The sequence below is a fragment of the Varanus komodoensis genome, unplaced genomic scaffold (assembly GCF_004798865.1).
Source record: "Varanus komodoensis strain SLA01 unplaced genomic scaffold, ASM479886v1 scaffold22, whole genome shotgun sequence".
Classification (NCBI taxonomy): domain Eukaryota; kingdom Metazoa; phylum Chordata; class Lepidosauria; order Squamata; family Varanidae; genus Varanus; species Varanus komodoensis.
Genome location: NW_025335606.1, coordinates 5,694,923 through 5,722,744, shown reverse-complemented (window position 1 = coordinate 5,722,744; position 27,822 = coordinate 5,694,923). Strand labels below are relative to the sequence as shown.

At 49.2% G+C, this 27,822-nt stretch overlaps 1 protein-coding gene across 9 annotated transcripts in view; it reads left to right on the top strand.

Annotated features, from left to right (window-relative positions):
* Positions 1-316: 316 nt before the first annotated feature.
* LOXHD1 (lipoxygenase homology PLAT domains 1) overlaps positions 317-27,822 on the top strand; it is a 191,111-nt gene continuing 163,605 nt past the window's right edge. For 3 of the 9 annotated variants that reach the window (XM_044431528.1, XM_044431522.1, XM_044431521.1), the window contains exons 1-2: positions 11,335-11,616; positions 12,640-12,824. In XM_044431528.1, the coding sequence (XP_044287463.1) occupies positions 11,471-11,616; positions 12,640-12,824 (331 nt within the window). In that variant the 5' untranslated portion in view covers positions 11,335-11,470. Of the gene's footprint in view, positions 328-3,610; positions 3,994-8,365; positions 8,481-8,513; positions 8,622-9,736; positions 9,749-10,218; positions 10,309-11,251; positions 11,270-11,297; positions 11,617-12,639; positions 12,825-27,822 lie in introns of those variants that run through there. The other 6 variants (XM_044431523.1, XM_044431530.1, XM_044431525.1 and 3 more) reach the window with 6 other exon arrangements.

Sequence of the window (27,822 nt, the reverse complement as noted above, 5' to 3'; positions counted from 1 at the left end):
TAGGCTGAAACGCTATATGGTTCCTGGGATGCCTTCCCAGGGGTTCTAGGATATGTTGGCTCTTCCCTATGATGGGGATGGCTGGAAAAGACGAAAAGGCAGTCGGGGCCAGGCTGGGCTTTGGAAAGCGCCATTTCTGTACCCTCAGCTCTGACTGCCAGTAGTGCTTGCCTTCCTTTGCTAGGGATTCTAGCAAGATGTAAGTTTTTTCCATGGCTAATGCTGGATAAACAAAGCTGTATTTGCAGGAAGTAAGTTCTGCCTGCTGAGGAACTTTCCCAACCCTTATAATTCCTAAGGGTTGGGAAAGAGAGTCTTCGAAGGGAGGTAACATGCAAATCTGCACCAATAGAATTTCTGGCTGTGGAACGAGGCCCTTCTTTGCTGTCTGCTCACATGTAGCGCGTACAACTGTGCTGGGGACGTGTTGCAGACGGAGACATAAACAAATGAACAAGGCTGCAATCTGATGCTGTTTTGGAAAGGGAAAAAGTGTACGGATGTTCATGTAAAATGTTTTACAAAATCCCGACAGTCAGGGCAACCTGAACTTATCACTGGAGGGAAAAGCCCACAACATCCAGGATGAACCACACTTCGGGATGGAGGAATGAGAAATTGAGGCAAACTGACTTTGGCACAGTTGTCCATTCCTGCAGCTCCTCAGTCACCCATAGAACTTCACCATCTTTTAGCATGGAGAAGAGCACCTGAAAGCTGTCCGTGCCTTACCTAGCAATTAGCCCAGCTTCTTTGACCTTGATGGCAAGAAAGATACCTTCAGATGGGGGGGGGGGGCTGGCCTCCCCCACCTCCTTCCACACTCTTCTTCTAAGCAGATCAGGACAAGAGGCTTCTAACTACTGTCTTTGTTATGTTAAAGCTGTCCGGAAAGGCTGGCTTGGTGATACAAACAGAGTATTCCAGGAGTCATTAACCAAAGATGCCACCAGCAAAGTTAGAAAGCCAGCTATTAGGGGAAGCTAGCTCAGTTGATTCCAAATGGAATCCCCCTCCACTCTTCCCAAACAAAAGGAGATAGGACCACCCTCAGGGTGGTTCCTGATCACTGGGTACCAGGCAGCAGGAATTTTGGATGCTACTACCCTTGATATGATGCTGCATCATTGGATCAATCATGTTAAGTCTGCCCCATCCAATTCCACCTATTCAACAGAGTTTCCTGCACAGCAACATAGAAACGCAGAAACATGGAAACAGAGCGAGTCAGAAGGGGTCTCCCAGGCCATCTAGTCTGACCCCCGGCTCCAGCCAGCTCTGCTCACGACATGCCCGCCATGTGCCCGTCCAGCCCATCTTTGAACGTGCTGCCTACTTCTCACCACCCTCTTGGCGTGTCACTGGGCCGGCCTGCCTTGGCGTTCCATCTAAGAACTGCAGCCCCACCTCATCCTCCAAGCCTGATACAGATTCCAAGGTGACCACCTGGGAATGCTCTCTGCGCTGAAGCAGGCCTAGTCTCTACACCAGAAGCTTTGGGTGCATCCAGTCTTGTGGCACTAAGAGTGGGCTGAACCCTCCCTGGTCAGGATACCTGGGGAAGGTTGTGGGGAGCATGTAAGTTGTGTTGCTAGTCCAAAGTGGCCCGGTCCTCCATCATCTAGGCTTGGGAATCTGCCCCTTGCCATTTGAAGAACACAGAAAGCTGCCCTGTGCAGAGCTTTGGAAGTCCCTTGGGCCAGGGCCCCACTGGTCCAGCTCCTTCCATGGGTCTACCTTCTTGCTGCCGCCCTTCTCTTCACCACCACCACTGTAGGCTGGACCTGACTGAGAACCTGAGGAACGAGCAGGTAGCAATGGGGAGGGGAGGGACAACTCCAGGGGGTCCTGTAAATGGGCCCCTGCTGGGCTTGTGGGCCCTTGGCAGATGCCCAAACTTGCCTACCCTTTATTTGGGCCCGGCTGAGTCAGAAAAATGCTATCCTAGTATTTTCACTCATGCTTTCCAGGGCTTCGGGCGGGAGCTCCTCCAGCCCTATCCAGAAATACAGAGGACTGAACCTGAGGCATTTTTGCAGACCGAGGGTGAGGTCCTAGCACGGAGTTGTTGTTCTTCTTGTTGTTGTTTTAGTGTTAGCTAAAAATTTTAATAAAATATTTAAAAAAAGACACTGGCCCTCCTTGCAGTGCTGGTAGCAAAACTGGCCCTCAGATAAAAGGCTGAGGAACTCCTTCCCCATCATCCTGCCCTCAAGTTCAAGTAGCCGGAAGACCAAGCACAGATCTGCCCTTGCATGTCCTCCTCAGGTGCAGGCCCCTGTGAAGGAGGCGCAATGGACCCCCAGCAGATGCAGAGGGAGATCAACAGCCTCCTCCTTTACGAATACAACATTTGGAAGCGCAGCAGAGCAGGTTCTGAGACACTCCCAAGCTCCACCAATGCAAGGAGGAATGGAGCAAAGCCAGAGCTACATCCAACAGGACCAAACTGTTCCAGGACACCGCTGGGGTGGGAGAATGGACCGTTACTGGTTCTGTTACTGGCCCATTACAGGGAAGATGCACTCATTAGTGGCATGCGTACTTTCAGCCTTAAGCAGTGGCAACGTTTGTGGGTTGGTGCGTAAGGTTGTTTGTGTTGAGCCTTTCACCTACAGGGCTTGGCGGTTGCTTCTGGGAAACGTTGACTGATACACACACAGAGGCACTCTGTGTGGGGGCATATGGCCCTTCAGGGATACCCCCTCGCCCCAGGGTGTCTCCTGTGAAAGGACGAAGGGAAGGGAAAGGCCAGGCGTTCTTCCTCCCATTGCTGAGGGAAGCTTTCTGTAGCAAAGTTTTGAGATCCCCTTCTGTAAAACAATCCTGAGACCCATGAATAATGGAGAGGGAACTGCAACCCAGCCAGATTAGGTAGCTGGTTGACTCTTTCTCTTTTCATCTGGCTGTCTGTCTTATGGCTCACCTGTCTGGAGCAGCAGCAGGTAACTTTGCATCCCTAAGGCTTCTGAAGTCGCAGGTGGTGCTCTGAGAAAAACAGGGTAAGGTTTTCCTTCTGCCAGAATCTACCTCTGTGCTGATCGCAAGGTAGCATTTCACGATACCTCCCCGCCTGACCTACATTGCAACGGTTCCTGACTTTCATTGGCCTGCGGTGATACAGGAAACTCATTTCATGATGCAATCTAGGCACGGGGAAGGTCTTCTTTAAAAAAACAAGTATACAGTGGAGAAGAAGGAAGTGCTGTGCTCAGAGCAATGAATAAGTAATGGGACTGGAAAACAGACCAAGTTGAAGAAAAGGGGCAACAGAAGATGTGAACGGAAAAGCTGTTTTGATCAAACAGGTGGAAGAAGGAAGGGCTGAAGTTCAAGGAAGGAGAAGTTAAAGAAGCAATTGATGGATGGAATTGTTGATCAAGGTAGGAAAGGGCATCCGTGGCCCTTCTGAAGATGAGGATCCCATGCGGAGCCATTAGAGGTAATTGACACCATTCGAGAAGTGGAAGGAGAGAGAAGCATTGGGGGGAGAGCTTCGTGTAGGGAAGCGTCAGGTGCACCAGCTGAATTGCTTGGGAGAAACTGTGGTGGATGGTCAAGCAATGACATGAGAGAGACCAGGAGGGATAGATGGTAAGCAGAGGGAGAGGATGAGCAGATCATCGGAGGAGGAGGAGGAGGAAGAGGAGGAGGTAGAGGAAGATGAAGAGGATGAAGAGGAAATCTACAAAAAGAAGAGGAAATTGAGGAGGGCTTCCTCAGAAGAGACCAGTGAGGGTAGCAGTGAGGAGAGGAAAAAGAAGAAGAAGAAGAAAAAGAAGAAAGAGTTCAGTGACAGTGAAGAGGATGACTATGACCGAAAGAAGAAGAAGAAGAAAAAGAAGAAGAAGAAGGGGAAAAAGTCCAAGAGCAAAGACAAGAAGAAGAAGAAAAAGAACGAGGAGAATTTTGCAGAGATGTATGAACAGGAACTTCGGAATTATCACTCTGAATCTTCCCATGAAACTGAGGATGAATATAACAAGAAAAAAGGTGAGTGTGGCAGTTTGAGGGAATTGTCTCCAGTTCCTGCATTGTCTTCTCCATATGGCAGAACCAGTGGGGGCAGTGGACTGAGTGCGAGATGGAGAGCCATCCATTCATGGCCCGAACTCAGCCTTTGGCCTGAATCAGTGGCTTTAGAGCTTGACCTACCTCACAGGATTGGTGTGAGGACTGGATGGCGCAGGGGCTGATTGGCGGTTGGACCATCCAAGCTGCCTTCAACTCCTTGGAAGAAACATGGGATAAAAAATTGATTAAGGTTATGCACATATAGCTGAGGTATGTCCCAGTGACCCCCACCTGAAAGGTTGTCCTAGCAAATGAAAAATCATAAAGTGACAGAGTCTTCCACGGGGGAGAAAAACAGGCCAACAAAGCTATCTAGGTGTAGCTTTTCCCAACCAAAAACTCTCAAGCTCTTTCTGTACCTGGAGCGAGATGCGCCACTTTGCTGATACTCCTGTTTTCAGAGCCACACCTGTTCAAGATACCTGCTTGCCCTTTTCTCTTGCTTTTCATGCTGTGTGCTTCCAATTTGCCAATTATTTTGCACACTATAATGGATTACAGCAGCTAGGGAACATGCAGTCCTCCAAATGCTGTTGGACTACAACTCCCATCATTCTTGTTCACTATTGGTGCTGCTGGTTAGGGCTGTGTTTTGCCAAGCAGCAAAGAGTCTTTCTATTCAGGGATTCAAAGCAAGATACACGCCCGTGGGGAAGAAAATGTTGGTTTTCTAACATGAAATTAGAGTAAACCTCTTGCCAGGAATACATACATATACCATGTGCTCCTATATATTTGACATATGGAAAAATATTCGACTATTCTTTGGGAAAATCATGCATTGATTGCAACAGGCTGCCCTGATAGTCGTGTCCATTCATAAATTATGGCCCAAAACCACCCATGCAAATTTGGAAAGCTTCCTCAAGATCTCAGCCATTGTGCCGAGCCAGAAGCAGGTGGCTGTGTGTCTGTCCATTGTCATAATTAGTCCTTTAGCTGCCAACAGCACAAGGGGAATCCATCGGCTACATGGGAGAATGCATGCTTAGCCTCCTTCCATGGTCTGGGATCCTGGGAAGGCAAAGCAGGGGTCCCCAGAACCTCAGCGCAGGCTGGACCGTGGAACAGCACTCTGCAGACCAGCCTGGGGACTGGACTTGTACTCACACCATATGGTACAGGGAGCGTACCAAAACAACCCGAAGGAAGCCACAGTTCACCGCCTCCTGGAGGTCCAGGTGTTCCCTGTGTCTTGCAAAGGAAGAAAGCCATTGTTGCTTGCCTTCCCTGCTCCTGGGTTCATCTCCGGCCCATTTACCTAGTCTTCAGAGACCCTAATCCTAACCCTAACCCACTTGTGCTGAGTGTCTCTATTCCATGGGCGATAGCCGCACAAAAAACATTTTATTTTATTTCTAAGCCACCCAATCACCAGAGCTCTCTGGGAGGTTCACAAAAATTGCAAATCACAATATAAAATGTTTACCTGCAAATCTTTAAAGGAATAAAGGGCAAAACGATATGGCCCCTTGATGGAGCCTGAGGTCAGGGGGCACAGGTTGTTCTCCAGGGGCCTGTGATCTCACATTCCACAACCTTCCTTGCAGCTGGCAGGGAAAGATCCCCCCACAAGGTTGGAAATATGCCTGCGAGGGGCGAAAAAGGGGCAGGCTTGGAGGGGCAGGGAGGAGAGGAGGCTGAGCCAAGGAGCTGACTACAGAAATCAGGGCAAAAATGCAGTTACAATGAGAACTACAGTGAGAAGAACAAACAAGCCCGTGGTAAGTCATGATCCTGGGGCTGGCCTTCACGACAAGCCACGGTTTAAAAAAGCAAGACTTCATAAGATAACAACAAACCATGGCTTCTATTTGCCAGGGTGGCATAGTGTTTACAATGCTGGTCCAGGACTAACACGGGGGTTTTGGTCTTCATATGGCTATAGAAGCTCACCAGTTGCCTGGGGACAATCACTGACCCTCAGACTAACCTACCTCATAGGGCTGTTATGAAGATAAAAAGGAAAGGAGGGGAATTACGAAATTGCTTTTGGATCCTTACTGGAAAAAGGCTAGATATAGACAGAGTAAATCAAAAAGAATAAAAATAAATAAAAAATAGGCTTAAAAAACCTTTGTGAGAATGGAGTCAGACACAACAGGAAACTAGAGTTCAATTTAAGATATCATGTTTTTGTGTTGTGGGTGAACAACACAATGTAACACAATGGAGCTACTGTCTTAGAAAAAACGTACACAATGGGACAATGTAACACAGTGGAGCTACTGTCTTAGAAAAAAGGCAAGCCCCCAGGAGGTGAAACAGCAGGACGGGCACTACCTGGCTTGTTTGCAGGAAAAGGCACAGTGACAAGCCAGATTTCAATAAGCCACACCATGGTGTGGTGCCAATTGTGAGCCAACCCCAGGACTCTCAGTTCTCTTATGCAGTCCCACACCTTCAAAGACATAACAATCAGAGCAGAGAACTGGCTGGATCCTCTTAGGTGACCTGCAAGAGCAGGGGGTTGGACCCGATGGCCTTCTTGGCCCCTTCCAATGCTACTATTCCATAGCTCTACTTCCCTGTGAACTATAGTCTGGCTTACAGCATGCACAGGACACTCCGGGTTGCCGGTCGTTCAGAACTTGGTCCCATGGAGCTGTTGCTATTTCAGGAGCCCTGTGCAAAATAAGCAGAGATCTTTTGACATGGACTGCAACGTCTCGGATTTTTCAGAGCCCTTGCACCTGGAGGAAAAGAGCTGCCTCGGCTGCACCTCCAGGTCCCCATTGGCCCTTGGAAGGGGGAGAAAGGGGTGTGCCGGGGAGTTGTACCATTTTGATCTGTGTCTCCTCCTCCTCCTAGATGGCTGAAAACAGCTGTCTAACTCAAATGCAGGGTGAGAGGGGCAGTGCTAGCAGGGAAGACTTCAGGGGTACCTTGCATTGGATGCTTGTGAGCCTGCATGTTCCGTATGAATTGACAGAGCTCTCAGGAACTGGGTTTCCCCTCATTGGTTCCAAGCAAACGTTTCTTTGCAACATCATTTTTATTTCCAGTTCACAGCTAACAAACTATAGCCACTGGAAAACTAGCCTCTGTGCATGAACAAAGCGATTTGTTGACCCCACACTAGAAACTACTTCCACAACCCCTCCTTTCCTGGGCTCAGCCCCTCTGGATGTGTCCTTCGAGAGAAGGGCTGGCCTTCTAGATCTATGCAGGCCTTCTAACCTGACACTGTGACATGGGGTGAGGGACCAGACAGGGCATGGGCTCGTCTTCCTCCTCTCCCCAGTCCCATCCCTTCTCTTCCAAACACTGTCTATTCCCATTGTCTTCCTGCTCCCCTGGAGATGGAGGCCTTGAGATAACCTCATGCTCCTCCGCCATCTTGATTCCCACAAGTCCGTTTCCCAGCTAGCACAGTTCTCATCTGAAGAGTCAGTGCAACCCGGACCCTGGGAAGCAGGCCAGGAGTAACCGCCTTGTCCATTCGCAACAAGAGACTTGAACCTCTTTTAGCCTGAGAGACACCATCTATTTTCAGAACCTCTGGGGACCAATTCCAGTGGCGGGTGGAGTCAAGGACAAAGTGGGTGGAGCAAATGCAGATAGGGTGGAGCCGAAAATGAAGAAAACTAGCAATGTATTTTTGTTTCAAGTTCTTAATGCCAGTAATTAAGGCATTTCAGCCCTTCAGAATGGGGAAAAGACTGCAAATGCTGGGAAATCATGAACAAAGGGCTATTTTTATTAGCTTAATTGCCATGCAGGGGACAATTTTCAAGGAGGATTACAGCTGAGGAAGGCAGGGTGAACTTTCCCCTCTATGCATGATATAACATCTCAGTCCCCACAGTCTTTTCTTGCATGGCAATTAAGGTTAGAAAAAAATCTATTAACTTGGGATGATGTGGGGCAGGGTGCAAATTAATCAAAGAACTTATTTGAGTTGAAATTATTTGGATGAAAAATAATTGGTGACCTTTGTCTCCTGTGACATGTAAATGTTTCCCAGTAATTATTTCTACATTGGTATAGATAGATCTAAATGAACCTACACAAATTTTATGCAGATTTATGCCTTATGGGTCTGTGCCTGGAATCTTTTACGGGCCCAGCAGTGCTTCTAGTTCTCGGTCAGAGGAAGAGTCCAAATCTTTTTCTTTTTACATTTGCAGAAGTTGGACATGTTGAGGCTGAAAAGAACTTTCAGGGGAAACCTTGATTAACTCAGTGCTGCTTTTTCTCCGAATGCTGGGATCCTTTTTCAGAGCAGTAAGATCTTCCCTGCCCGCCTGCCTGCCTGCTTTTATGACCTTTCCGTGTCTTGTTCCTATAGTCTATGAAGTGGTGACAGTGACAGGAGATGTCCGAGGAGCTGGAACGGATGCCAACGTTTTCGTCACTCTCTTTGGTGAATTTGGCATCACGCCAAAGGCCCATCTGACCAGCAAGTAAGTATTACTGGAATCCCACTAACTCTGTGGCTCGCTGGAGTGTGTTCCAAGTCTGCTGGGCGGAACACGCTCCACTGAAATGCATGCAGAGCCTGTGCGAAGAAGCAAGTTCCACCTGCATGAATGACTTCAGCATGCGTAAGCACAGAGACCTATGCATAACTCTCTTTCTGCCACTCTGATTTGCAGTGCGAGCTCAGATGTCCTTAAATCCCCTTTAAGTGCTCATCACGCCTCATCTGACCCATCGTCCACCAATTTCTGTGGCTTTACAAACTGCGCTATGTTGAATTGAACTGCTCTAAAGTGCTTTAGAACGCAGTGTGTGGTTAGTTGGTTAGTTTTCAGTAGGTGGGGATGTTTGCATAACCCTGTTTGAAGGATGTTATGCACATGGGAAAGGTAGTGGAATAAGAACAGATGGGTTCAGAATGCAACAAGGCAAGTTTTGTTTTGCTTTTAAATGTACGATCCGCATTGGAAACTGGGCTGTGTGAACAATTAGATGACCTCTTTGCCAGGCTACCAACATGGATGCCCTTGATCCGCAAGGAATATTTAGGCCAGTTGTTAACCATAACTTGGGTGGTCTGAATCAGTCTTCTGAATCCAAAAACCCCATCCTGCTCTTTTCTTTACTGCTGTGCACTTGGAAAAGCACATTTTACAAAGAAGTTTCTTAACAGAAAGACAGTCTTAACAAAAAACAATTAAAAGCACAATCTCCTATAGGTCTCCTCAGAAGTAAGTTATATAGCAGGCCTGCAGAACCTTATGCCTGGAGACCAAGCCTGGCCCTCTGGGTCTGGTGGTCCCCAGAAGGCTATGTATACTTCTACTGGCTGCATCTCTGCCTCTGACCATCCATAGGTGAATTCCTGGCCCCTCTGCAGCGTTGCCCCATCCTGCAGGGCTGAAATGGCTCCCCGAGGCTGATTCATGGGCAAGAAGAGTTCTAAGCTTGCCTTTTTCAGCCCCACCCCTTTTGCCCTTGGCCCCACCCACTGCTGGGATGCACACCTGGATTGTTTGTCCAAAAGGAGTGCCGCCCACGGTCTGAATTCAATTCCATAGTCCTGTCCTATCGAGTTCAGTGGGGCTTACTGCCAGGTAAGTGGGCATAGGATTGTAGCCTAAGGTTTACCTGTAGAGTCACATTCTTTGCTGTGCCTGCCTGTTTTTCTTTGGATGCAAATGTGTCTCAGAAAATGCCAATTCTGTGCCGTAACTCCACATTTTTTCCATTTCTGCAGCTCCGACAAGAGGTACCTGCAGCTATTTTAAATTTTGCCCTCCAAAGAGCTTCTTTCCCCACTGAAGCAACTCAAACATGAAAATCTTGTAAAGCCAAATAATATGGGAATGGTAAAGGAAATGCATGACATTTCAGACCTGTTTGCCATATTCCATACAAAAAATGTGGATTTGGCAGAGACTGTTTGGGAAAGCTCAAAAACATCCATTGCTCCGAGTTATATATTTGGGGATGGGGTTGCTGAGGGAGAGAGTCTGAACCTTATCACATTCATTCATTCATTCAAAGTTTTTCTATGCTGTCCCATTGCTAAAAGTCTCTGGATGGCTTACAAAGAACAAGAAAAGAAAAAGGGAAAAAAGCAATCCCCGACTGAGGCTCCAATCCTCGCCCAATCCATAACTGGGAGTTGGTCCTTGAATTTAATTGGACGTTCTTCTGAGTAGATATGTAAAGGACTGAGCTGCTGAAAGTTGGAAGTGTTGCTTCTCTCTTGCAAATGGGAGTGGAGAAATTCCTCTATGGGATGTAAGAAGCTGCTAGTGACCGTTGCCATCAGCGAGCAGAGAGGTATAGTGGTTAACTGTGCTGGGATTCGGGCGACCCAGGTTCCAGTCCCCCACTTAGCCAAGAAGGCTGCTGGGCCAGTCATGGACTTTCAGCTGAAACAAGGTGGTGATTGTGAGGATAAACTGGAGAGAAAGAGCCCCTTGAAAGTGACCTGGGGTTCCTTGCAAGAGGAGGACAGGTGGGATATAAATGCAATATAATAATAGCAAGAACTTCTCAGGGTTCCAGACAGGGGCCTCTCCCCCTGCTACCTGGAGATGCTAGAAGCCAATCCTGGGAATTTCCACGTGCCTTAGGAGAAACATTTCAGCCTTTTAGAAAAGGGGGAACTGCCCACACTGCACCCAATGATGCCTGGGAGAAGAGGGGTATTCATCAGGGACCCCCCCCCCCAATATTGGGACTGTGGTTGGGCTGGATTTTGCTCTGCAGTGTACTCTGCCTTTCAGTTTTGCTGGAAAGTTTGCTGGCCCTTTGAAATTTTTCTTCTCCTGACTAAAGCCTGAAGCAGCACACACCCCTCCCCCACAAATAGCAGGCAGCAGTTCGCCATTCTTTCCAATGAGGCCCTTCCATTTATTTCAATGCATGCATTTTGCTCCGGATTCCTCTTTTCCCTGCTTGCAGTCTCCTAGAAATCTGAAAGACTTATTAGGCTAAGCCAGGAGAAAATGATGCCCACCTGCAAGTGCTCGCGGGTGTCCGGCTGGAATCACTGATCCGCTGACCTCCTGTGCAAATGCCATAAGCTACAGGAGCTGGAGAACACGGCAACCCCCCTGTTGGTCAGGCTGTTCACAGAATATGGCAAAAGGTTGGGATCTCATGCATCTCCCTGCGAGCTGTTTTCAGAGCATTCACGGATGAAAAGTCTTGCGAAATGTATGGCATTTTGTATGGCTGTTGGCTCCATGTGGAAGATAAGATAAAATGCCATGCATTTCTCCCAAGGCATTTCTTTGTAAGCATCACGACACGGCTTCCTGTTTCTTTGCCTTTCGGGGGCTGCCCGCTGGTAAATCCCCGTTGCATGTCCATTTCACCACCACACTGGTTGACGCTCTTGAAGGAATGATCACAACAAGGCATGCTGATATCTCGCAGATCACCCAAGTGTTGGAAGGAAACATATGTGTAAATATGTGTATAGATATGCTTTTGCATGGCCATGTGTCATGAGGAAACGTCTGTTATGTATGGAGCATTACATGTGTGCTCACGTTTCAGGAGCAGCTCTGCCTTCGAAAGGAGCAAAACAGACGTCTTTCGAGTGCGAACCAACAACGTTGGCACCATAAAGAAGATAAGGTATTGGAATGAAATAATTGCTGGCTGATTGCAACATGGCAGGTTGAAATAATAGGAAGGATAGCGTGTACCAATAAACTATAGTCTCCTTCGCGTCTTTCTGGGTGAATCTTCCTCATCCAGAGGGATTTAAAAGAAGATTTGGGAAATTTGTGGCCTGCTCTTGATGTTACCAATGATCGCTTTATTCGTGCTTGAATTATAGGGGGTGGAGCGCCACTCTGTGAGTGCACGGTTGTGATTACTGCTGTTTTGAAGTCTTGAAGTTGGGGGTAATCGTGATTTCAGCCCCTCGCCCACAGTGGCAGCCAGTGGGCCCTGGGGTTGGTGGGGCAGAGCCAAAGGCTGTGTGTGGGGGGGGTGAGAACGTTCCCCTCCCACTGCCAGGCAGAGATGCAGGATACTGTGAAAGTCACCAACTGCTTAAATAAAACCAAAGGCTGCTCAGAGATAATTTTCCATCTCACACCCATTCAGGCCACCTCTGCCGCCACCTCCTCCCTTTCCAGCTGGCCCAGAAAAATATTAATATGATTAAGGACAATGCTCTGAGCATGTGCATTTTTTTTTATGCATCCTTGAATCATATCATCATTCTGACATCAGGAACAGATTGGAAGTGGTTTCTGATGCCGTCGTCGCTGATGCTTTACGGGTGGTCATTTGGGTCCTTGTGGAGACTGGGGGCTCTGTCCTTTGACTCCAAGGTCCCACCTGTGCTGCCCCCTGATCCCAAGGCCATCCACCTTGCTTGCCAGGTGTGTGTGTGGGGGGGGCAAGGCAGGTGGCCTTTCCTTTCCTGTCCTGTCCTGCTGAGAGGCTTCCTAGAAAAAAGTCCCTGAACTGTTAGGCTGCTAGGACCTCTGCTGTGCGCCAGCATGGCTTCTCTCTTCAGCCCAAATGCGTGAATAAAGAAAGCAGAATTCAGAAAGCAAAGGCCTTGGCAAAGGTTACGAAATCACAAACGGCCCTTTCCGTGAGTGCGTGTTTCATTTTGAGTTCCACTCCTTATGTGTGCTGCAGAATCGAACATGACAACACGGGGATGAATGCCAGCTGGTTCCTGGACCGCGTGATAGTGACGGACATGAACAGGCCCCACCTCCGCTTTTATTTCCCATGCAACAATTGGCTGAGCAGGGATGATGGGGACGGACTTTATGTCAGAGATCTGATTGGCAGTCTCAACCCCATGGACGTTCCCAAAGGTACATTGTTCTGTGAGGTGCTGAATATAAGTTTGAATGGATCACTGCTAAAACGGGCTGCCTGCCAAGGTTGGTGATGTGTATGGGATGAAAGGAATGTAATACAGCATACAGAATAATGCTATTTACAGCAGCAAAACCGGGACCTTCCTTGGCAGCTGTAAGATGTTCATAGTGGTTTACCTGAGATGTGAACTCTTCAGTTTCAAAGGTCTGCACCAGTTATTCACAGCCTCCCCTCTTAGGCACTCCCACAGACCATCATACTGTAGGGTTTTTCATATTTAGAAAACCTTTGTGTTGTTCTACAAATCAAGGTGCATCCAAGAGCCATACCTGCGAACACATTCCTATTCAGTACCTGCATGGTCATCAAAGCCAATGGCATCCTATGAAATCTGCAGACTAGGCCAGGCCCTGCTAAGGAGTTATTTGGTAACTCCTTTGGGTCATCATGGTAGACTGTGCAGGTACGACCCTGGGAGAGACAGAGGCCCTCAGTCTTGGCCCTTTTGGCCTGTTTGATCATCCATCCCTGGTCGAAATGGCCTGCATCTCTATTGGCAGAAAAAATCCATCACGTCCAAACTGGTATTCTTGACTGTGCAACCCCCTTTTTGCAAACAACTTGAATGGAAGGCCAGGGTCTCCACTAAGGTTGGGGCAAAACAGCAGAATTGGTCCTTCTGGAGTGCACTGCCTTCTTCTCGTGCTTGGCCCTGTCTCGGAAGGCCAGCGGAGCCAAGAGGACGTCCGCCAGCACTTGTGGAATGAAGTTGGCACAAACAGCAACCTTCTTCCACCTCTGTGCAGCAGCACAAACAAAGGCTGCTGTGTGTGCTGGAGGAGAGGGACGTGGCTTGCACAACGGTTGTGGGGGTCTCCGTTCCTGGTGAACCCTGGGCGCGCCCACCAGGAACTTGGACTCGGGGCTGTGACAAAGCTGACCCGAGCACAGGGAGGATTCCTGGTGGATTCCCACCTCCAAGCAGTTTCCTCACACTGCCTAATCTCCACTGCTTTCTGGAGGACTGTGGGGTCCATCTTGAAGCAACCATCTTCTCTGCAGTATGCTGTTGGACATGACACATGCACACGCCTTATTTTTATTCCTGTTGAACTGGCCTGGTGGCCAGTCTCTCGGTCCTTCAGTGATTCTGCCTTTTCATCGGTGTTGCACCAGCCCTTCTTGCTCCTCTTCCTCTTCCTCATGCTTGCTACTGCTGGCTTGCTTGACAGGCAGAAAGCTTGGGAGGAATTAGACTGTGGCATCTCCTGCTCCATCGTTGAACCGCTACCATGAACAAGCAGGCTGCAAGAGGAAGCGATCCCAGGGGGCTTCTAGCACAGGGCGTGGGTGGGGTCCCTCAGCAGGGGCCCAGCCGTGCTCACCCTTGACATCAGCCAAGATGGCTGCTCCCAAAGAATAGCTGAGTCAGCCAGAAAGGTCTCCCCAGCCTATCCCTCACAGAAGTGCAGCTTCCAGAATTCCCTGGGGAAAGGAGATGACTAATCAATCATTTGAATTATACACTGTAGACCTGTCATTAGCTTAATGATGATTACTTGTGTCTAGTGCTCCCTGCCAGCCAGGCAAGTACCCTACATGTGACACCGGCCACTCCGACCGGGAGGAGGAGTACAGTCTGTGTAACACGAGTGAGGATCAGTCCCGTGGTGTCCAGATTGTGAAATGGAGCCTGCCGTGCATAGTTCAATCATAGTGCCTGTCTGGGGGCTTAAAGGTCAACTCGAAGATGGTGAACTCTGCAACCCTCTTGCAGATGGGAACCTGGAGGCTGCCTCTGCAAAATTGACTCTCCATGTCAGCAGAAGTAGTTGCTCTGCTCTGCTCAGTCCACATTTGGAGTGCCGTGCCAGCTGTGGGCACCACATTTTGAGGACGTCATCGACACATTGGAACATGTGCAAAGCAAACCAAGGAGGACAGGGAGGGATCTGGAAACCCGGTCCTATAAGAAACCATCGAAGGAAGTAGCTTGTCTTGAGTCTGGAAAAGAAAAAATGCAGGGAGACACAATACTGACCGTCAACTATCTGAACAGCTGCCAGGCAGAAGGTGCCTTAAAGGCATTGCTCTAGAGGGCAGTGCTAGAACCAGTGGCTGGAAGTTGCAGAGGAGCAAATCTGGGCACATGCCAGGCAAGCCTCCTGAGCCTGGAGCCCTCCGGCTCTTTTGGACTCGGGCTCCCCGGATTCCATGGTCATAATGGCTGGGCTGAGGAGGATTGACGTCCGCAGCATCAGAAGGGCATGGGCTGGGAAGGCTGCATTAGGGGACACTCCCTGTGGGGGGGGGGCTGTTCAGCAGAGAAAGAGGCTGTCTCAGGAGCAGGTGGGTTCTCCCTCGTTCCCAGGATTTGACAGGGCCCGTGCAGCCATCTGCAAGGGAGACTGTAGCTACATCCTGTGCTGAGCAGGGAATTGGACTGGAAGGCCTCCGGGTTCCCTTCCAAACCTGTAGTTCTGCTTCTGACTCATGGCTGCAAAGATTCGTGGCTTGGAGAGGTGGGCTTCCATGGGGGATCTTAAGTCAGCCATTGCTGCGCCGGTGTGGCTTCACACCAATGGTGAAAAGGGCCCCAGCATTTGCTGCAACTGACCTGAATTAAAGCGGCACCTGCTTCTTATGCAGCGGATGCCGCGTTTGCCAGCGAGGGTCAAAGAGGTCTTCCTGCTGCCAGATCATCCTTGCAGGTCGCCATATGCCAGAGATTATTTTCGCAATTATGGCACCGTGGATTCTTATTTACCTAAGTGCCACTGTGTGGAGTCGGTATTAACTTGCATTGTGGCTATTAATTACAAGGAAGGGGATAATGTGCTTCCTTGCTCTCTTTCCTGCCTTTCCTTTCATAAACCTGAAGTTTGGGTGGCTCAGCCGTGAAGAGCAGCTGATCTTTTCCCGCAAAGCTGCTTAGCGAATGGGGAGTTATTCCTTGGACCAGATGCATATTGCATCACTGGTCCAGGTGCTCTGAGGAAGGGCGAGGCAGGGGACCGCGGTGGCAGCACTGGCCACGATAGCCACGCTTGGAGCTGAGCCCCAGCCGCTGGGGGCCAACAGCTGGTGACCTGCTCCAGGGCACCCGGATGCCAGCGGCTGGCAGCACTGTACTGGGCTAGCGCGCAGAGATACGGCTGTCCCACACGGAGGCCCTGACAGCCGCTGACAAGTGGGAGCTGTAACAAAATGGCGCACTCCTCCCTTCGGTGCGCCAGCCAGCCATGCTGTCCTCTGCGATATAGCTCTGTGGTGACAGACACACTGGTGTATTATGATTTTTTACTGCATGGTCCATGTGCCACCCGGTGTTCTGTCCCTGACCGCCACAAAATCCAGCAGGCTCAGCACTCGTTGGGCTTCCCCTGGGGCATGTTTCCTAATAGCTCTTCCCACCTTTGTGCTTCTGCAAATCTTGGGAGTGCCTCCAAGCGCACTAATACCAGCCTTGTTGCATCTGGACTTTGGTTGCAGAAGGATGCACGCTGACCTGGGATCTTCTGAAAGAGCCTGGCTAATAGCGGGTGCTGGATGGTCCCTGTGATGTGTGAAAACTGCTATAAAGCCATCAGATTTGGCTGCAGCCACCTGCAGCTCTTGGGCTAGTGGGTTCTATAGGCCGACTCTGTTGTTGGTGTGTGCCATCACGCCGTCTCTGACTTATGGCGACCCTATGGATGAAAGTCTTCCAAAATGTCCTATCTGTGACAGCCCCGTTCAGTGCTTCTAAATTCAGGACTGCGGCTTCCTAGATGGAGTTCGTTCCTCTCATCTTTGGTCTTCCGCTTTCGACTTTGCCTGGCATGATTGTCTTCTCCAGGGAGCTTGCCCTTCTCATGATGTGTCCAAAGTAGGACAGCTTCGGTTTTGTCATTTTTGCTTCTAGGAAAAGCTCTGGCTTGATTTGATCTAAGGCCCATTTATTCTACTCTCTGTCAGCCCAGGGTATTCACAAAGCTCTCCTCCAGCACCATGTTTCAAATGCATCCATTTTCTTCCTGTCAGCTTTCTTTGCTGCCCAATTTTCACACCCATGCAGCGTGATAGGGAATACTGCGGTGCGAATGATCTCGGTCTTGCAGTGAAACAGCCTTACATTTGATGATCTGTTCTTGTTCAGCCCAAAATGAAACTGGTTAAACTATACATTATTGAATATTTGAAATCATGATGACTAGGAATAAGTTTTATTTGGTAACAAATTCCAGATTCTGTCCCATGAAAGGCACTGGAAAATATGTGCACTGTTCCCAATCGGAATCGGAATCGGAATCTCTCTCTCTCTCTCTCTCTCTCTCTCTCTCTCTCTCTCTCTCTCTCTCTCTCTCTCGTGTGTGCGTGTGTGTGTGTGTGTGTCCAGGAGAATTAAAGACTGAGTTCCCAGAGAAATAAACAGTCAATTTGCTGGGGACAATGGGAGCTGTAGTGCAACACATCTGGAAGGCACCTGCTTGGGGAAGGTTGGGGTAGAAGAACTATGCATTTTAGAAATGTTCTCTGAATTTTAGAACATTTCTAAAATTTTGGGGTTTGTAAATGGCTGCCGATAGAAGCATTTATATATATTATTTACACACATGCATACATTTATATATATGTATGCCTATACATAGAAGAACACACTGATGGCTGCCAGCCAAATGGTCCTTAATCACCCAGCGAGTTGTTTTTCTAGTTGATGAATCAATTGACGAGGTCACATTTTCAAGATGACTCCAAGACAGGAGCTGTGTCAAGGTCTTGCTGGAACTGAAATAGATCAACAAAGATGCCTTTTATCAGGGCCATTCCCTCATAAAAGTGTCCTCATTGCTCTCCGCAATGCTTTAAATCTCCATCTGTGTCCATATGCATGAAACAGTTGTTCTGAAGATAAAATGGCTCTTTCCTTGCTTATATCCATCCAGGGCTCAGCAAAAAAACGCCCGGGCAGTTTTCAGACTGGGGTGAGAGTTGTCATTCTAAATATCTGGAGGGCACCAGGTTGGAGCAGGCTGGATTCCACAGTCCAGGGACTCCTCTTTCCTTCCTCTGCATTTGGTTAACCACCCAACCACTCGCTCTTGCTGGGCTCAGCGGCCCCACAAGCCACGCCAGTGACCCGTCATTGTCTCCTTACGCAGATCAGTCCACTTGGTAGCCTGTAGTGGGTTATTTGCCGTTCAGTGTTCATGGGTCCTGCATCTCCAGCTCAGAACCAGGCTTGTGCATTTTAGGGTACCTCTTGTGGCCTCCTGCTGGCTAAGAGGGAAGGGAGAGGACCAGCCCTTATCCAGATGCTTCAGGCCAGCCACGGAGACCCACAAGTTCCCAAAGGCTCATCTCCAGTATTCCTGCTAGCTTATTTCTTCTTGCCACGTATCTAAACCCTCTGCAGGCTGCATTTCAGTGTAGGATCCTTCCCAAGCCGGCAGGTAACATTAAACTGCCTACAGTACAATTCATGACGTGTGGCATGGTGGGACACTGTGGACCCGGGAGATCCAGGTTTGAGTCCCCATCAGGCTCTGAATCGCACTGTGACTTTGGGCCCGTCACTCACTCTCAGCCGAACCCGCCTCACAAGGTCGTTGTTGTGAAGGTAAGTGGGAGCAGTGTCATCCCGCTTGGGTTCCTCACAAAGCAAAAAAGGTGGGATATAACTTCAATATAAGACAACAACAACCACAGCGCTACTGTAGCTATAACCCAGTCTGATAAAATAGGGAAGGGCAGAGTACAGAAATAAGTATTCCCACTGATGGGAGGTTTCTTACTCCACGCACAGGAATAAGTCAAGTCCTCCTCAATGGACTGCAGTAACACGGCACGGTTGATGCCGACCAGCACGTTATCCTGGCAGTGTGCAGACGCTGTGGGAACGACTCTCTCTTCTGTACTCATCTACCTTGCAGCCTGACGGGCGGACAGGTGTGAAGGAGCTTCTTTCCTGAGCTCAAAGTGCAAGCAGGCTGGCAAGACTAAATAAATAAATAAATAAGACGGAAGCTGGTCCATTACCTAACTTGGCCCCAAACCATTTAAGGCTCTAAAAGTCAAAACTAGCACTTTAAATTGGGTTCAGAAACACACGGATCTGCTTTTTCTTCTCTTGCCCAAACCTCCATGCTTTCAGCAATGTTTTCATGGACAATGTTTGCAGTCTTAGGCAGAATTGCATATTCTCAAAGGTACACGGTTGCTACAGCTTTAGGCCTCTTTCCCAGTCTTCTTGGTAACGTGAAGCATGTTGAAATGCAGGATGGTATCATTGTGCTTTTCATCCTCTCCCAACAGCTCCGGTAGCCAGTGGCAAAAAATGATGGTGGAGAAATTTACGACATGGCAGTGGCCATAAAAATCTGCGTTTGGTTTCCTCCAACCTTTTTGGGCACATTGGGCATTTCAGAAGAGTGTCATGGGCACTCCCACAAAATGGCTGCTGTGCCAAGGTGGGTGTGGCCAATCTGAGAACACTCATTTCTCAGAAGGTAGATAAAAGAGAAGTCACCTGGTCAAGGACCCAGGAATAATGCTGTGCTGGGGCTTAAGCTCCCAAACTCCATGGCACCCTCTTCAACCCACATAACGATGGCTTTGAAGGGCAGCCTCTCAGTGAGCAGAAAAACAAGTAAAAGAGCTAAAGGTATAACATTAGGATTAGGTGGGGAGGCTGGCAGGTACCAGTAGGTGGGAACCGTTGGAGGCCTTAGAAATGCGCGTTCGCTGGAGGATTGGAGAAGAGACTTGGGGCATTTATGCATCTTGTGATATGTCACTCAGACTTCCTTGACTGGGTCCCCTTCAGGATAAGATTGTGACAATCCTCCCTGGAACCCAGCTGTCTTCTCTTGCTTGGTCCTTGCTTAGGAAGCAAACTGAGCTGAGAAGAAGTCCGTAAATGCTCGCAGAACTCTGTCTGTGCAACCAACAGCTTTCTTCTGCAGCACAAAAGCTGCAAGTTGTGTGCATGGGAGGGGGTGCCGCTTGTGCGGTGTCCATGCAGGCTTGCTGCCCGGCAGGCACCCGTGTGTGGTGCCAGAAAGTTGGGCTCAAGGCCAGAAGATAGTGGGGCAGGGTCTGGGCAGCCGAGTCAGGAAATCTGACCAATACCCATCCCCAGATGGACTGCAAACACATTCCCACTCCAGGAGTATTAGACTACAGCTTCCAACTCCAGTTAGTATTGTGGATGAGGCTGATGGGAGTTGAACCCAGCATTATAAAGGCCAGTGTGGCATATTGGACTAGGACTTGGGGGGGGGGTGTTCTGGACCCTGCTCTCTGTGAACCTCTCTGGATGACTTGGGGTCAGCACTGACTGCCAGCCGAACTGGCCACACAGGATTGTTTCAAGGCTAAAATGATGAAGAGGAAGATGCATAACTTAGCCTGGGTTTCTTTCCATACAGAGAAAAAGTAGGATAAAAATGCATTAATAAATAGAGGAATGCACTAGGAGAGTGTCTGGCTGCTTTAGTCCCATGCTAATGCAGAAAAAGCAAAATGCCTTCAAAACAGTTGTGACCTTTGCTCAGATCCCCACCAATTAAAGCCATCTCCCCCTGATTAATCAACTCAATCTTGAGTTGATTTAACTCATTAAAGCCTGCAGTTCAGTTCCTAACAGTGCTGTAAACCCACACATTCCCGCTTGGCTGTTGCCAAGGCGTTCTGTGCCGAGGTTGAAGTGCCAGCCGGCTGCCTGGCCATTCACAAAAAAGGGTGGGTAAAGATGCAACACAACAGAGCGAAGGGTCTGGGGAACAGTCTGGGTCAATCCACAGAGAAGGCTGTTTGTTCGAAACAGGTTGCGGCTGCCACGTGACCTGATGCATCAGCTTCCTGTCAGCAGAATGAGGAAACTCTTCCTTTCCATCTTGTAAAATTTGCCCTGCACTAATAATTTTTATAAATGATTACAAAGGAGGTCTAAGCAGAAGGATGGTGGCATTTCCTGTAAATTAGAATGTATTCATTTGGAGAATACCGTTCCATCCTGTGTCCATTTTGCATTGCTCTTTTCCAGCTGAAGCTCAACATTTCATTGCCACTCAGTCTTGGCAATTTGGGGGACGGGGAGGATAAAGGTTGCCCTCTTCAAGTATTCATTTTTAAAAGAATTTTGATAATCTATTTCCAAGCTCAACATGCTCCTGAAAATGCCAGATCTTTCCTCCTGGTAGTCCCATTTCTCTCAGCACTTCTTGCCACCTGAGTTTGGTATGAAAGGGAGTGATATATTTATACCTCATGTTATCTGCACAATTTTATAGCAGCCAACCACAATCAGCATTGAGGTAGCTAAAATAAAACATGACAATATTTCAAGGTGCCGGAACAATAAAGGCAGTATTTAAACAATAATAATTACAATACTAAGCAGCCGCAGGGAAGCTAGAACAGAGACTGAAAACAGTGAGAAAGAATTTAGCAGCATGTTTCTTGAATTAAATGACTAGGGCGACTTGAACAGTCTTTATGTGGTGCTTTTACTTACAAGATGTGGGTGCCCAAAGAAGGTTTTTCCCAAATGACCAAGCAAAGTGGGAGCAGATGGCCCACCTTGCCGTTCTAGCAACCCTCAGGAATGCAGTGAAAGAAAACAACCGGTTTAGAGTGTTATTTAGAGAGGTCGTTACATTTTATAGAGCGGGGTGGCCTACAATCAGGTAGGGGGCTGGAGGACTTCCCTGCCCCCACACGCCACAGGCTGGATTGTGCCAACGGATCACTGGCGCTTCGCCTGGGCCGTGACTTGGCTTCGCCACATGCAGACCTGTCTCACTGGAGAAGGCCCACAGGCAGCTCGAGCGCCTGGCCTGGCCGACCCATTCTGCACTGGGGAGTCGAAGCAGGGCAGGTGAAGCTGCTCGGGCACGTGTCTCTCGTCCCTTGTGTTCCCCACACCTGAGGTCCACCTGTCTGCAGCTTGCAGAGTCCCCACAAGCACGGTCTGTGTGCACTGCGGCTGCTCCCCTTGGTTATCTCAGCTCACAAATAGGAGATTGCGGGGTGTGGGGGGGGATTCTGTCTCCTCCCAAAGCTCCCTGGTAGCCATTCAGGCCAGGGGTGGTTTTATTTTGCAGATGAGGGTCTTGGGAAAGGGAGAAGTGGGGTCCCCAGGGGAAACCCAAGGTCAAGGCAGGGCAGATTGGATCTGCAGGCTGCACGGCTGTATTCTGTAGGCATTGTTTTATTCGTCTTCAGGTTTAAAATTGCACCTTGCATGCCTTTTCTGTAAGGAACAGATGTCTTTGAGGTCATATGGGGGGGAGGGGTGGAAAATGTCTCTGGCCTGAGAGTGGGACTTGCCACCCAGAAAGCTCCCGAGGGATACCTGACCTATGCAGGTGTGGTCAGACCCCGAAGTAGGCATGCTACCTGTCTCTGTCACACATAATTCACTCAGACACATTCACAAAATTTTCTCTTTCTCCATTGCCACCTCCCTCATATGCTTCTTAAGATGATTCACACATATCAAGTGAGAAGGGAATTTTTCTGAGCTCACTTTGCAGGTGAAACCAGTTTTCTCTGATCAGTAACAGGTCGGAGAGGAGAATTGCTAACTGAAGGAGTCCTTTATCCGAGGGACGGTCACACTGAAGTACCAGCTAGTTCCATCAGAGGGGAGAGGCAGGAAAGGGATTGGAGCTGTCCATCAGCAAGGCATCAGCAAGAGGAAGATACTCTGTCATTACACTGTTCATCAGAGTAATCATTTGTAAATTAGTGTCTATACCCATAAATGAGCACCCACTCATTTACTGAAAATCCTTCCCCTTTTATCCTCTCTTTTGGTGATGCATATTCTCTTTGTCGGCAATACATGAGTGGCTACCCTGTTTCCTAAGTGTTCCGAGAGCCAAATTGGCTGTGGAGGATGGTATATAAAAGCCTGTATAAATAAAATAATAAATTAAAAAAGATAAAAATAACTTTCTAGTGGCTAATGCATGCCTGGCTCTGAAGTGGTATTATTATGATCAAAGCTGGACCTTTGTAAGCAAAAGATCACTTCCTGTCTCTTAGGAAACGCATTGCTAGGGGAGACAGAAGCAACTGCAGAGCCAGCCAATCCAGAGGCAGAAGAGCCAGTGGGGTTTGTTTCTTCTCCTGCTGACTGTTTTTCCATTTTTAAAAATTCGGTGGATTAAATGTGCTTGTTCACAAGGGCAACGTTCAGAGTGAGAGTTATGAGTGCGTTTTTTCATCTATTAATATATTTGATTACAAAAAAGGCCATGTTTGGACAGATCCTGTGCCTTTGACAGCAGCTTGATTGACAGATAATAATTATAACCATTATTTATTCCTTAAGGATGCAATCCTAGGCATGTTTAGACAGAAAAATTCTTACAGCTCCTAGTGTGTCCCAGCCAGTGTTGCTCACTGGGGCATGTCAGGAGTTGTAAGACTTCAATTTATTTTTAAAAATCTTATGTAAACATTCACGGGATTGCACTCTCACTTACCATTAGTCTGCCTTTTCATATGGCATGCACCCAAAGTAGCTGATAAAGAATAAAATAAAAGCAACAACTATCAAGGGACAATATAAAATAATTTCAAAATTAAAATCAATATTGACGGATTCCTGGATATAATGTGCTGGTGAAGCTTTTGGCAACAATTGTATGAGCAGGATTGCCCACGAATGTTTGTTCTTAAAGGATGAAAGGTAGAAAGAAAGATGCAAGCAAGCATTGGCCAACTCTAAAAGCCAAATCCAAACCAAATTATTATAAGTTTGCTGCTCACTAGTCATTGTTATGAATGATCATGGTTGCATTTTAAAGTCTTGAGAGGCTGGATTTCTGCCTGCAGTGCTAGTCTGAGTTTCTACTGCTAGCTGGCTGAGTTGGGGACAAGGGGGCTACCTAAGAGAGGGGAACTGCAGAGAGAACATACCTAGGCTCTGAGATCATGAGGGTAGCTTTAAATAAGTCACTTCTGTTCATGCTCCCTGACGTAGGCAAATGATATCTCCGAGAATCCGCGTTTGAGCATGCCAGCTGATGTCTGGTGCACTATTATGGAAAGGGTAGCATCCAAGTGGTGGACAGGAACACATGCTTCGCAATCCAGATTAGGCAAAGATTTTTCAGTGGGGTGGGCTAAACCGTCAAGATCCGTCTCGGTGTGCTCTGATTTTCTTTGGCAGTTGCCTGTCTACATCCATCTAGTCTACACATGGCTTGCTGATTTGCACTGAATTCAGGTTCCCAAATCTGTAACGCAGAGAACCTGTTGCTCTGAAGCTGAGTTGTGGAGCCTGCGTGGAACGGGACCGAGGCTGCTTGCGCCACCTGGCTCCAATGCATCAGGGCTCTTGGCCTCTAACGCGGGGTGACGGATTTCTTGCAGTGTGAGCCATGAATTCGGTTTTGGAGCTCTTAGGGGAGGGGCCTGAGGCAAAAGGGGTGGAGCCAGAGAACCAGCTCCTTGCAGCTTAAAGGCACAATTTAATGCAAGTTGAGATGGAAAAGGGGTCCTCAGCTCCCAGCATGCCCTGGCCAGCTGTGCCAGTACGAGTGAGCAGGAGAGGGGTTTCTCCCTTACAATGGGAGGAAAACTGTAAAAGCCAGGAAACTACCAAATGGTCGGTGCTTGGGGGAATGTGGCGGCGGCCAGCGGGAAAGGGCACGCTTGTTTATGGACCCCCAGAGGGACTGGGACGCCCCACCTCTGCTCCAAAGTGCTATCTCAAGCAGTCCATTCCCCGGAACGGGTCTCATTTCAGTCTCCCCAGTTATCCGGGGAGTGCTAGCCATTTGGGGAAAGGGGAGGGGTGATCTTAACAGCTTATGGGCCGGGTTCCAGAAGGACCTTTGGAAAGAGACCCTCGGTGGCCACCTGCAAATGTGAGCGGCCGTCTCACACTCATCTTCTCCTCCCACGGGGCCAGCCGAGGGCAGACAAGCCACGGCGCTCCTCCTCTGCCTTCCTTCCTCCGCCATCCCACAGTAACGAGCGGGTGGCTGAGAAGATGGGCAGCAGCCCAGTGGCATGGAGCAACAGCAGCTGCTGCTTCTCGCCCTCCGTCACGGGCGCAGACTGGGGCCAGCGGGAGAAGACGGGCACACAGTCAGCAGAGGCTTTGGGGGAGGCAGGATCAGAATGCAGTCGTGCAGGTGAGCGGTTAGCGTTCCCGACCAGCGGTGCTAAAAGGGGGAACAGCAGTAAAGGGGACCCTAGCCTAGCGAGACAACGATGGTCCTGTTCTGAATATTGCAGTAATCCCTCTCCCCACCTCCCCCAAATCTGCGGGGTAAGGATGGGAGGAAATCCTTCCTGAATACATGGGCAACTTGCACTACAGTGAGGCTTCTGGCAAATCCATTTTTTCCATATGTCTGAATTTCGACTCTCTGCTTTTTCCCCTCTTGCTGGTTGCCAAGGTATCAAGTGTGTGTCTGAATCTCGGAGTCTGTCTGGGCCTAATTAGCTTTCTCTTCCTGCCAGATTTAGTCCATGATATCACTGAATGGGCCTCCTGAGAGAAGGAGGGCCAGAGACACCTCCCACACAGCCCTTCAGGAGGGGTGGGGATGGAAGCCTCACTGGACAAGCTTCTGTGCCGTTATTTATTACAGACAAGTAGCATTGCTATGTCTGAGTCAGCCTTAGGCAACTAGGCCTTTGGTCTGCTCTCCATGGTTTGCAAACTAGGGTTCAGCCTCTGCAGAGCCTGTGCCTCTCTCCTCCTCCTTTCCCTCTCCAGAGAGGTTTCCGCTTCCCGGTATCAGGACTGGCTCAAGGGATTTGCTCCTCGTTCCGCCACATTCGGAAGGAGACCTGTCTGGCTGCAATGGCCTCTTTCTTCAGCACTGTAGATGGTGCAGCATCTTCCATGACTCCGGAGGACAGCAGGCTGGCCGCGGGCGCCCAGGGCAGGGCACATGGCCCCAGGGCCTTGCTCTCCAACATGCTGGCATCTTCTGCGCCCACGTCCCAGTGTCTGCCCCCTGAGGTGCTGCCTCACGCTTCCTCATGGGAGGGCCGGCCGCGCCCTTGTCGAAATTGCCTTGCGTTCTGTGTGGGGCGAGATTGTCTTGGAGCGCCCTCAGAGCAGGGTCAACATGAGGGGCTGGCACGGTGGAGCATCTGTCAGGGCCCACATGCCAACAGGGGGCCCTGCTGCCAGTGACACGCCGTGCTGGTGCAGCAACTTCTTGGCTTCTCTGAGTGGGTGAGCTGTGAGAAGGGCAGCGTGTAGGAGCAGCACCCTGGTCCCTCTGGAGGTGGTGTGGATCAGGCCCACAGAGACAGGGGCCGCAGTAACAATTGAGGAGGCAGGGGGCATTGAAAGATGATTCCTATCTTGCTCAAGGACACCCCAAAGCCTGGCTATCAACTTACCATTTGGATTGTATTTCCCTATGTTGAAAGATAGCATGCCAAGGAAAAGCATTCCAGCTCAGTTTTTCCCTGACATGCTGCTTTTCATCATGCGGGGATTTTGTTTTATCTTTGAACACAATCCTCCCACCTGAAGGGGTATATTTCATTAAGGACATCACCGTGTGATTCTGGTGAAACTCAGACTTAGGTAATCCACTGTCCTCTGGATGTTTTCGTCTGCAGCTCCCATCAGCCTCAGCCAGCATGGGCAGTAATCAGGGATTACGGGAACTGTAATCCAAAACATCTGAAGTATACCTGCCGTTAATATAGCTAACCTACGTGCACTAGAACTACATGGTACAGATAAAGTAGCATGTATTTAGCTGTGCAGATATATCCGAATCTGCCTCTTGCAATCTGAACTCTGCTTCTGTGGGGACAATGCTGGGCAGGGGGAGATGAAGGAGCCACTGAGGTCTAAAAGCAAGGATTAGGCAGAAGACTGCCAGTTTAAGCTGCATATCGGAAAGAAGACTGTGAACTGAGGATCCGGAGGAATGTTCGGAGAGTTCTGGTCATCTAGACTAGGACTGTGGGAGGAACCCATTTTAAGGATGGGAATCCGCTGGACGCCCTGGGCTCATATCCCCGGGCTTTGGTCCACCCTGTCATGCATGTGAGCCCCTGGCAAACATCTGCACAGACACCTGCCGGGAACTGAGCGCATGCAGCGGCCGCGCAAGCAGCAGCCCTCCTCCGTGCCTCCTGCAGTGGCCTTGGTTGCACTGGCGCACATGATGCGGAGGAAGGCTTATTTATGCACGTATTGCTTGTATATACCCTTCGACAGCCACACACGGCTCCCGGAATAGTTGGCACTAGAGCTTATTTATTTATTTAAGACTTTTTAGGCCATTCCTTACTGAAGTCTTAGGACCCTTTAACAGTGAGACAAAAAATAAAACAAAACGCAGCATCCTGATATGCGCAAGGCTGCACAAGGAGCTACTGGTGCAGCCTTTGTCTCATGAGCACGAGGATTTCCTCCCAGCACGGGAGGGAGCTCGTCCCTGTCTCCTTGCTTTCTGAGACAGGGATGAGCAAACACCGGAGGGACAGGCTGCGTGGGGCTTTGTCACCCCCCTCACCTAAACTGCTGCACTTTCCGCATGTCACGAGCAGAGCTGGCTGGAGCTGGGGGCCTGACTGGATGGCCCGGAGGGCCCCTTCTGACTCGCTCTGTTTCTATGTCTCTTCACCCTGCCACCTCTTGCCTTCCTCCTTTCCACTCTTTTATCCTGTATCTCCCCTTTTTCATCCCACTACATAAGAACATAAGGAGAGTCATTCTGGACACACAGCAGATGAGTCACAAGCACAATCGCAACCTCTTGCTTGGGTTCCCCAGCAACTGCCATGGAGAGATGCTTCCTCTTCTACTGGAGGTAATAAATGATCATGCAGAGTAGAGGACATCGATCACCCTCTTCACCGTGAGATGGTCTAAGCCCCTCCCCTTAAGGCTGTCAATGTTGGTGGCCCTTCCTACATCTGGTGGTGCTGAGTTCCAAAGCTTAACTATGCACCTGCTCATGGAGGGGAGCATGGGTGCTCTCGTAAGTCCCGCCTCCAGGTACCTTCGCC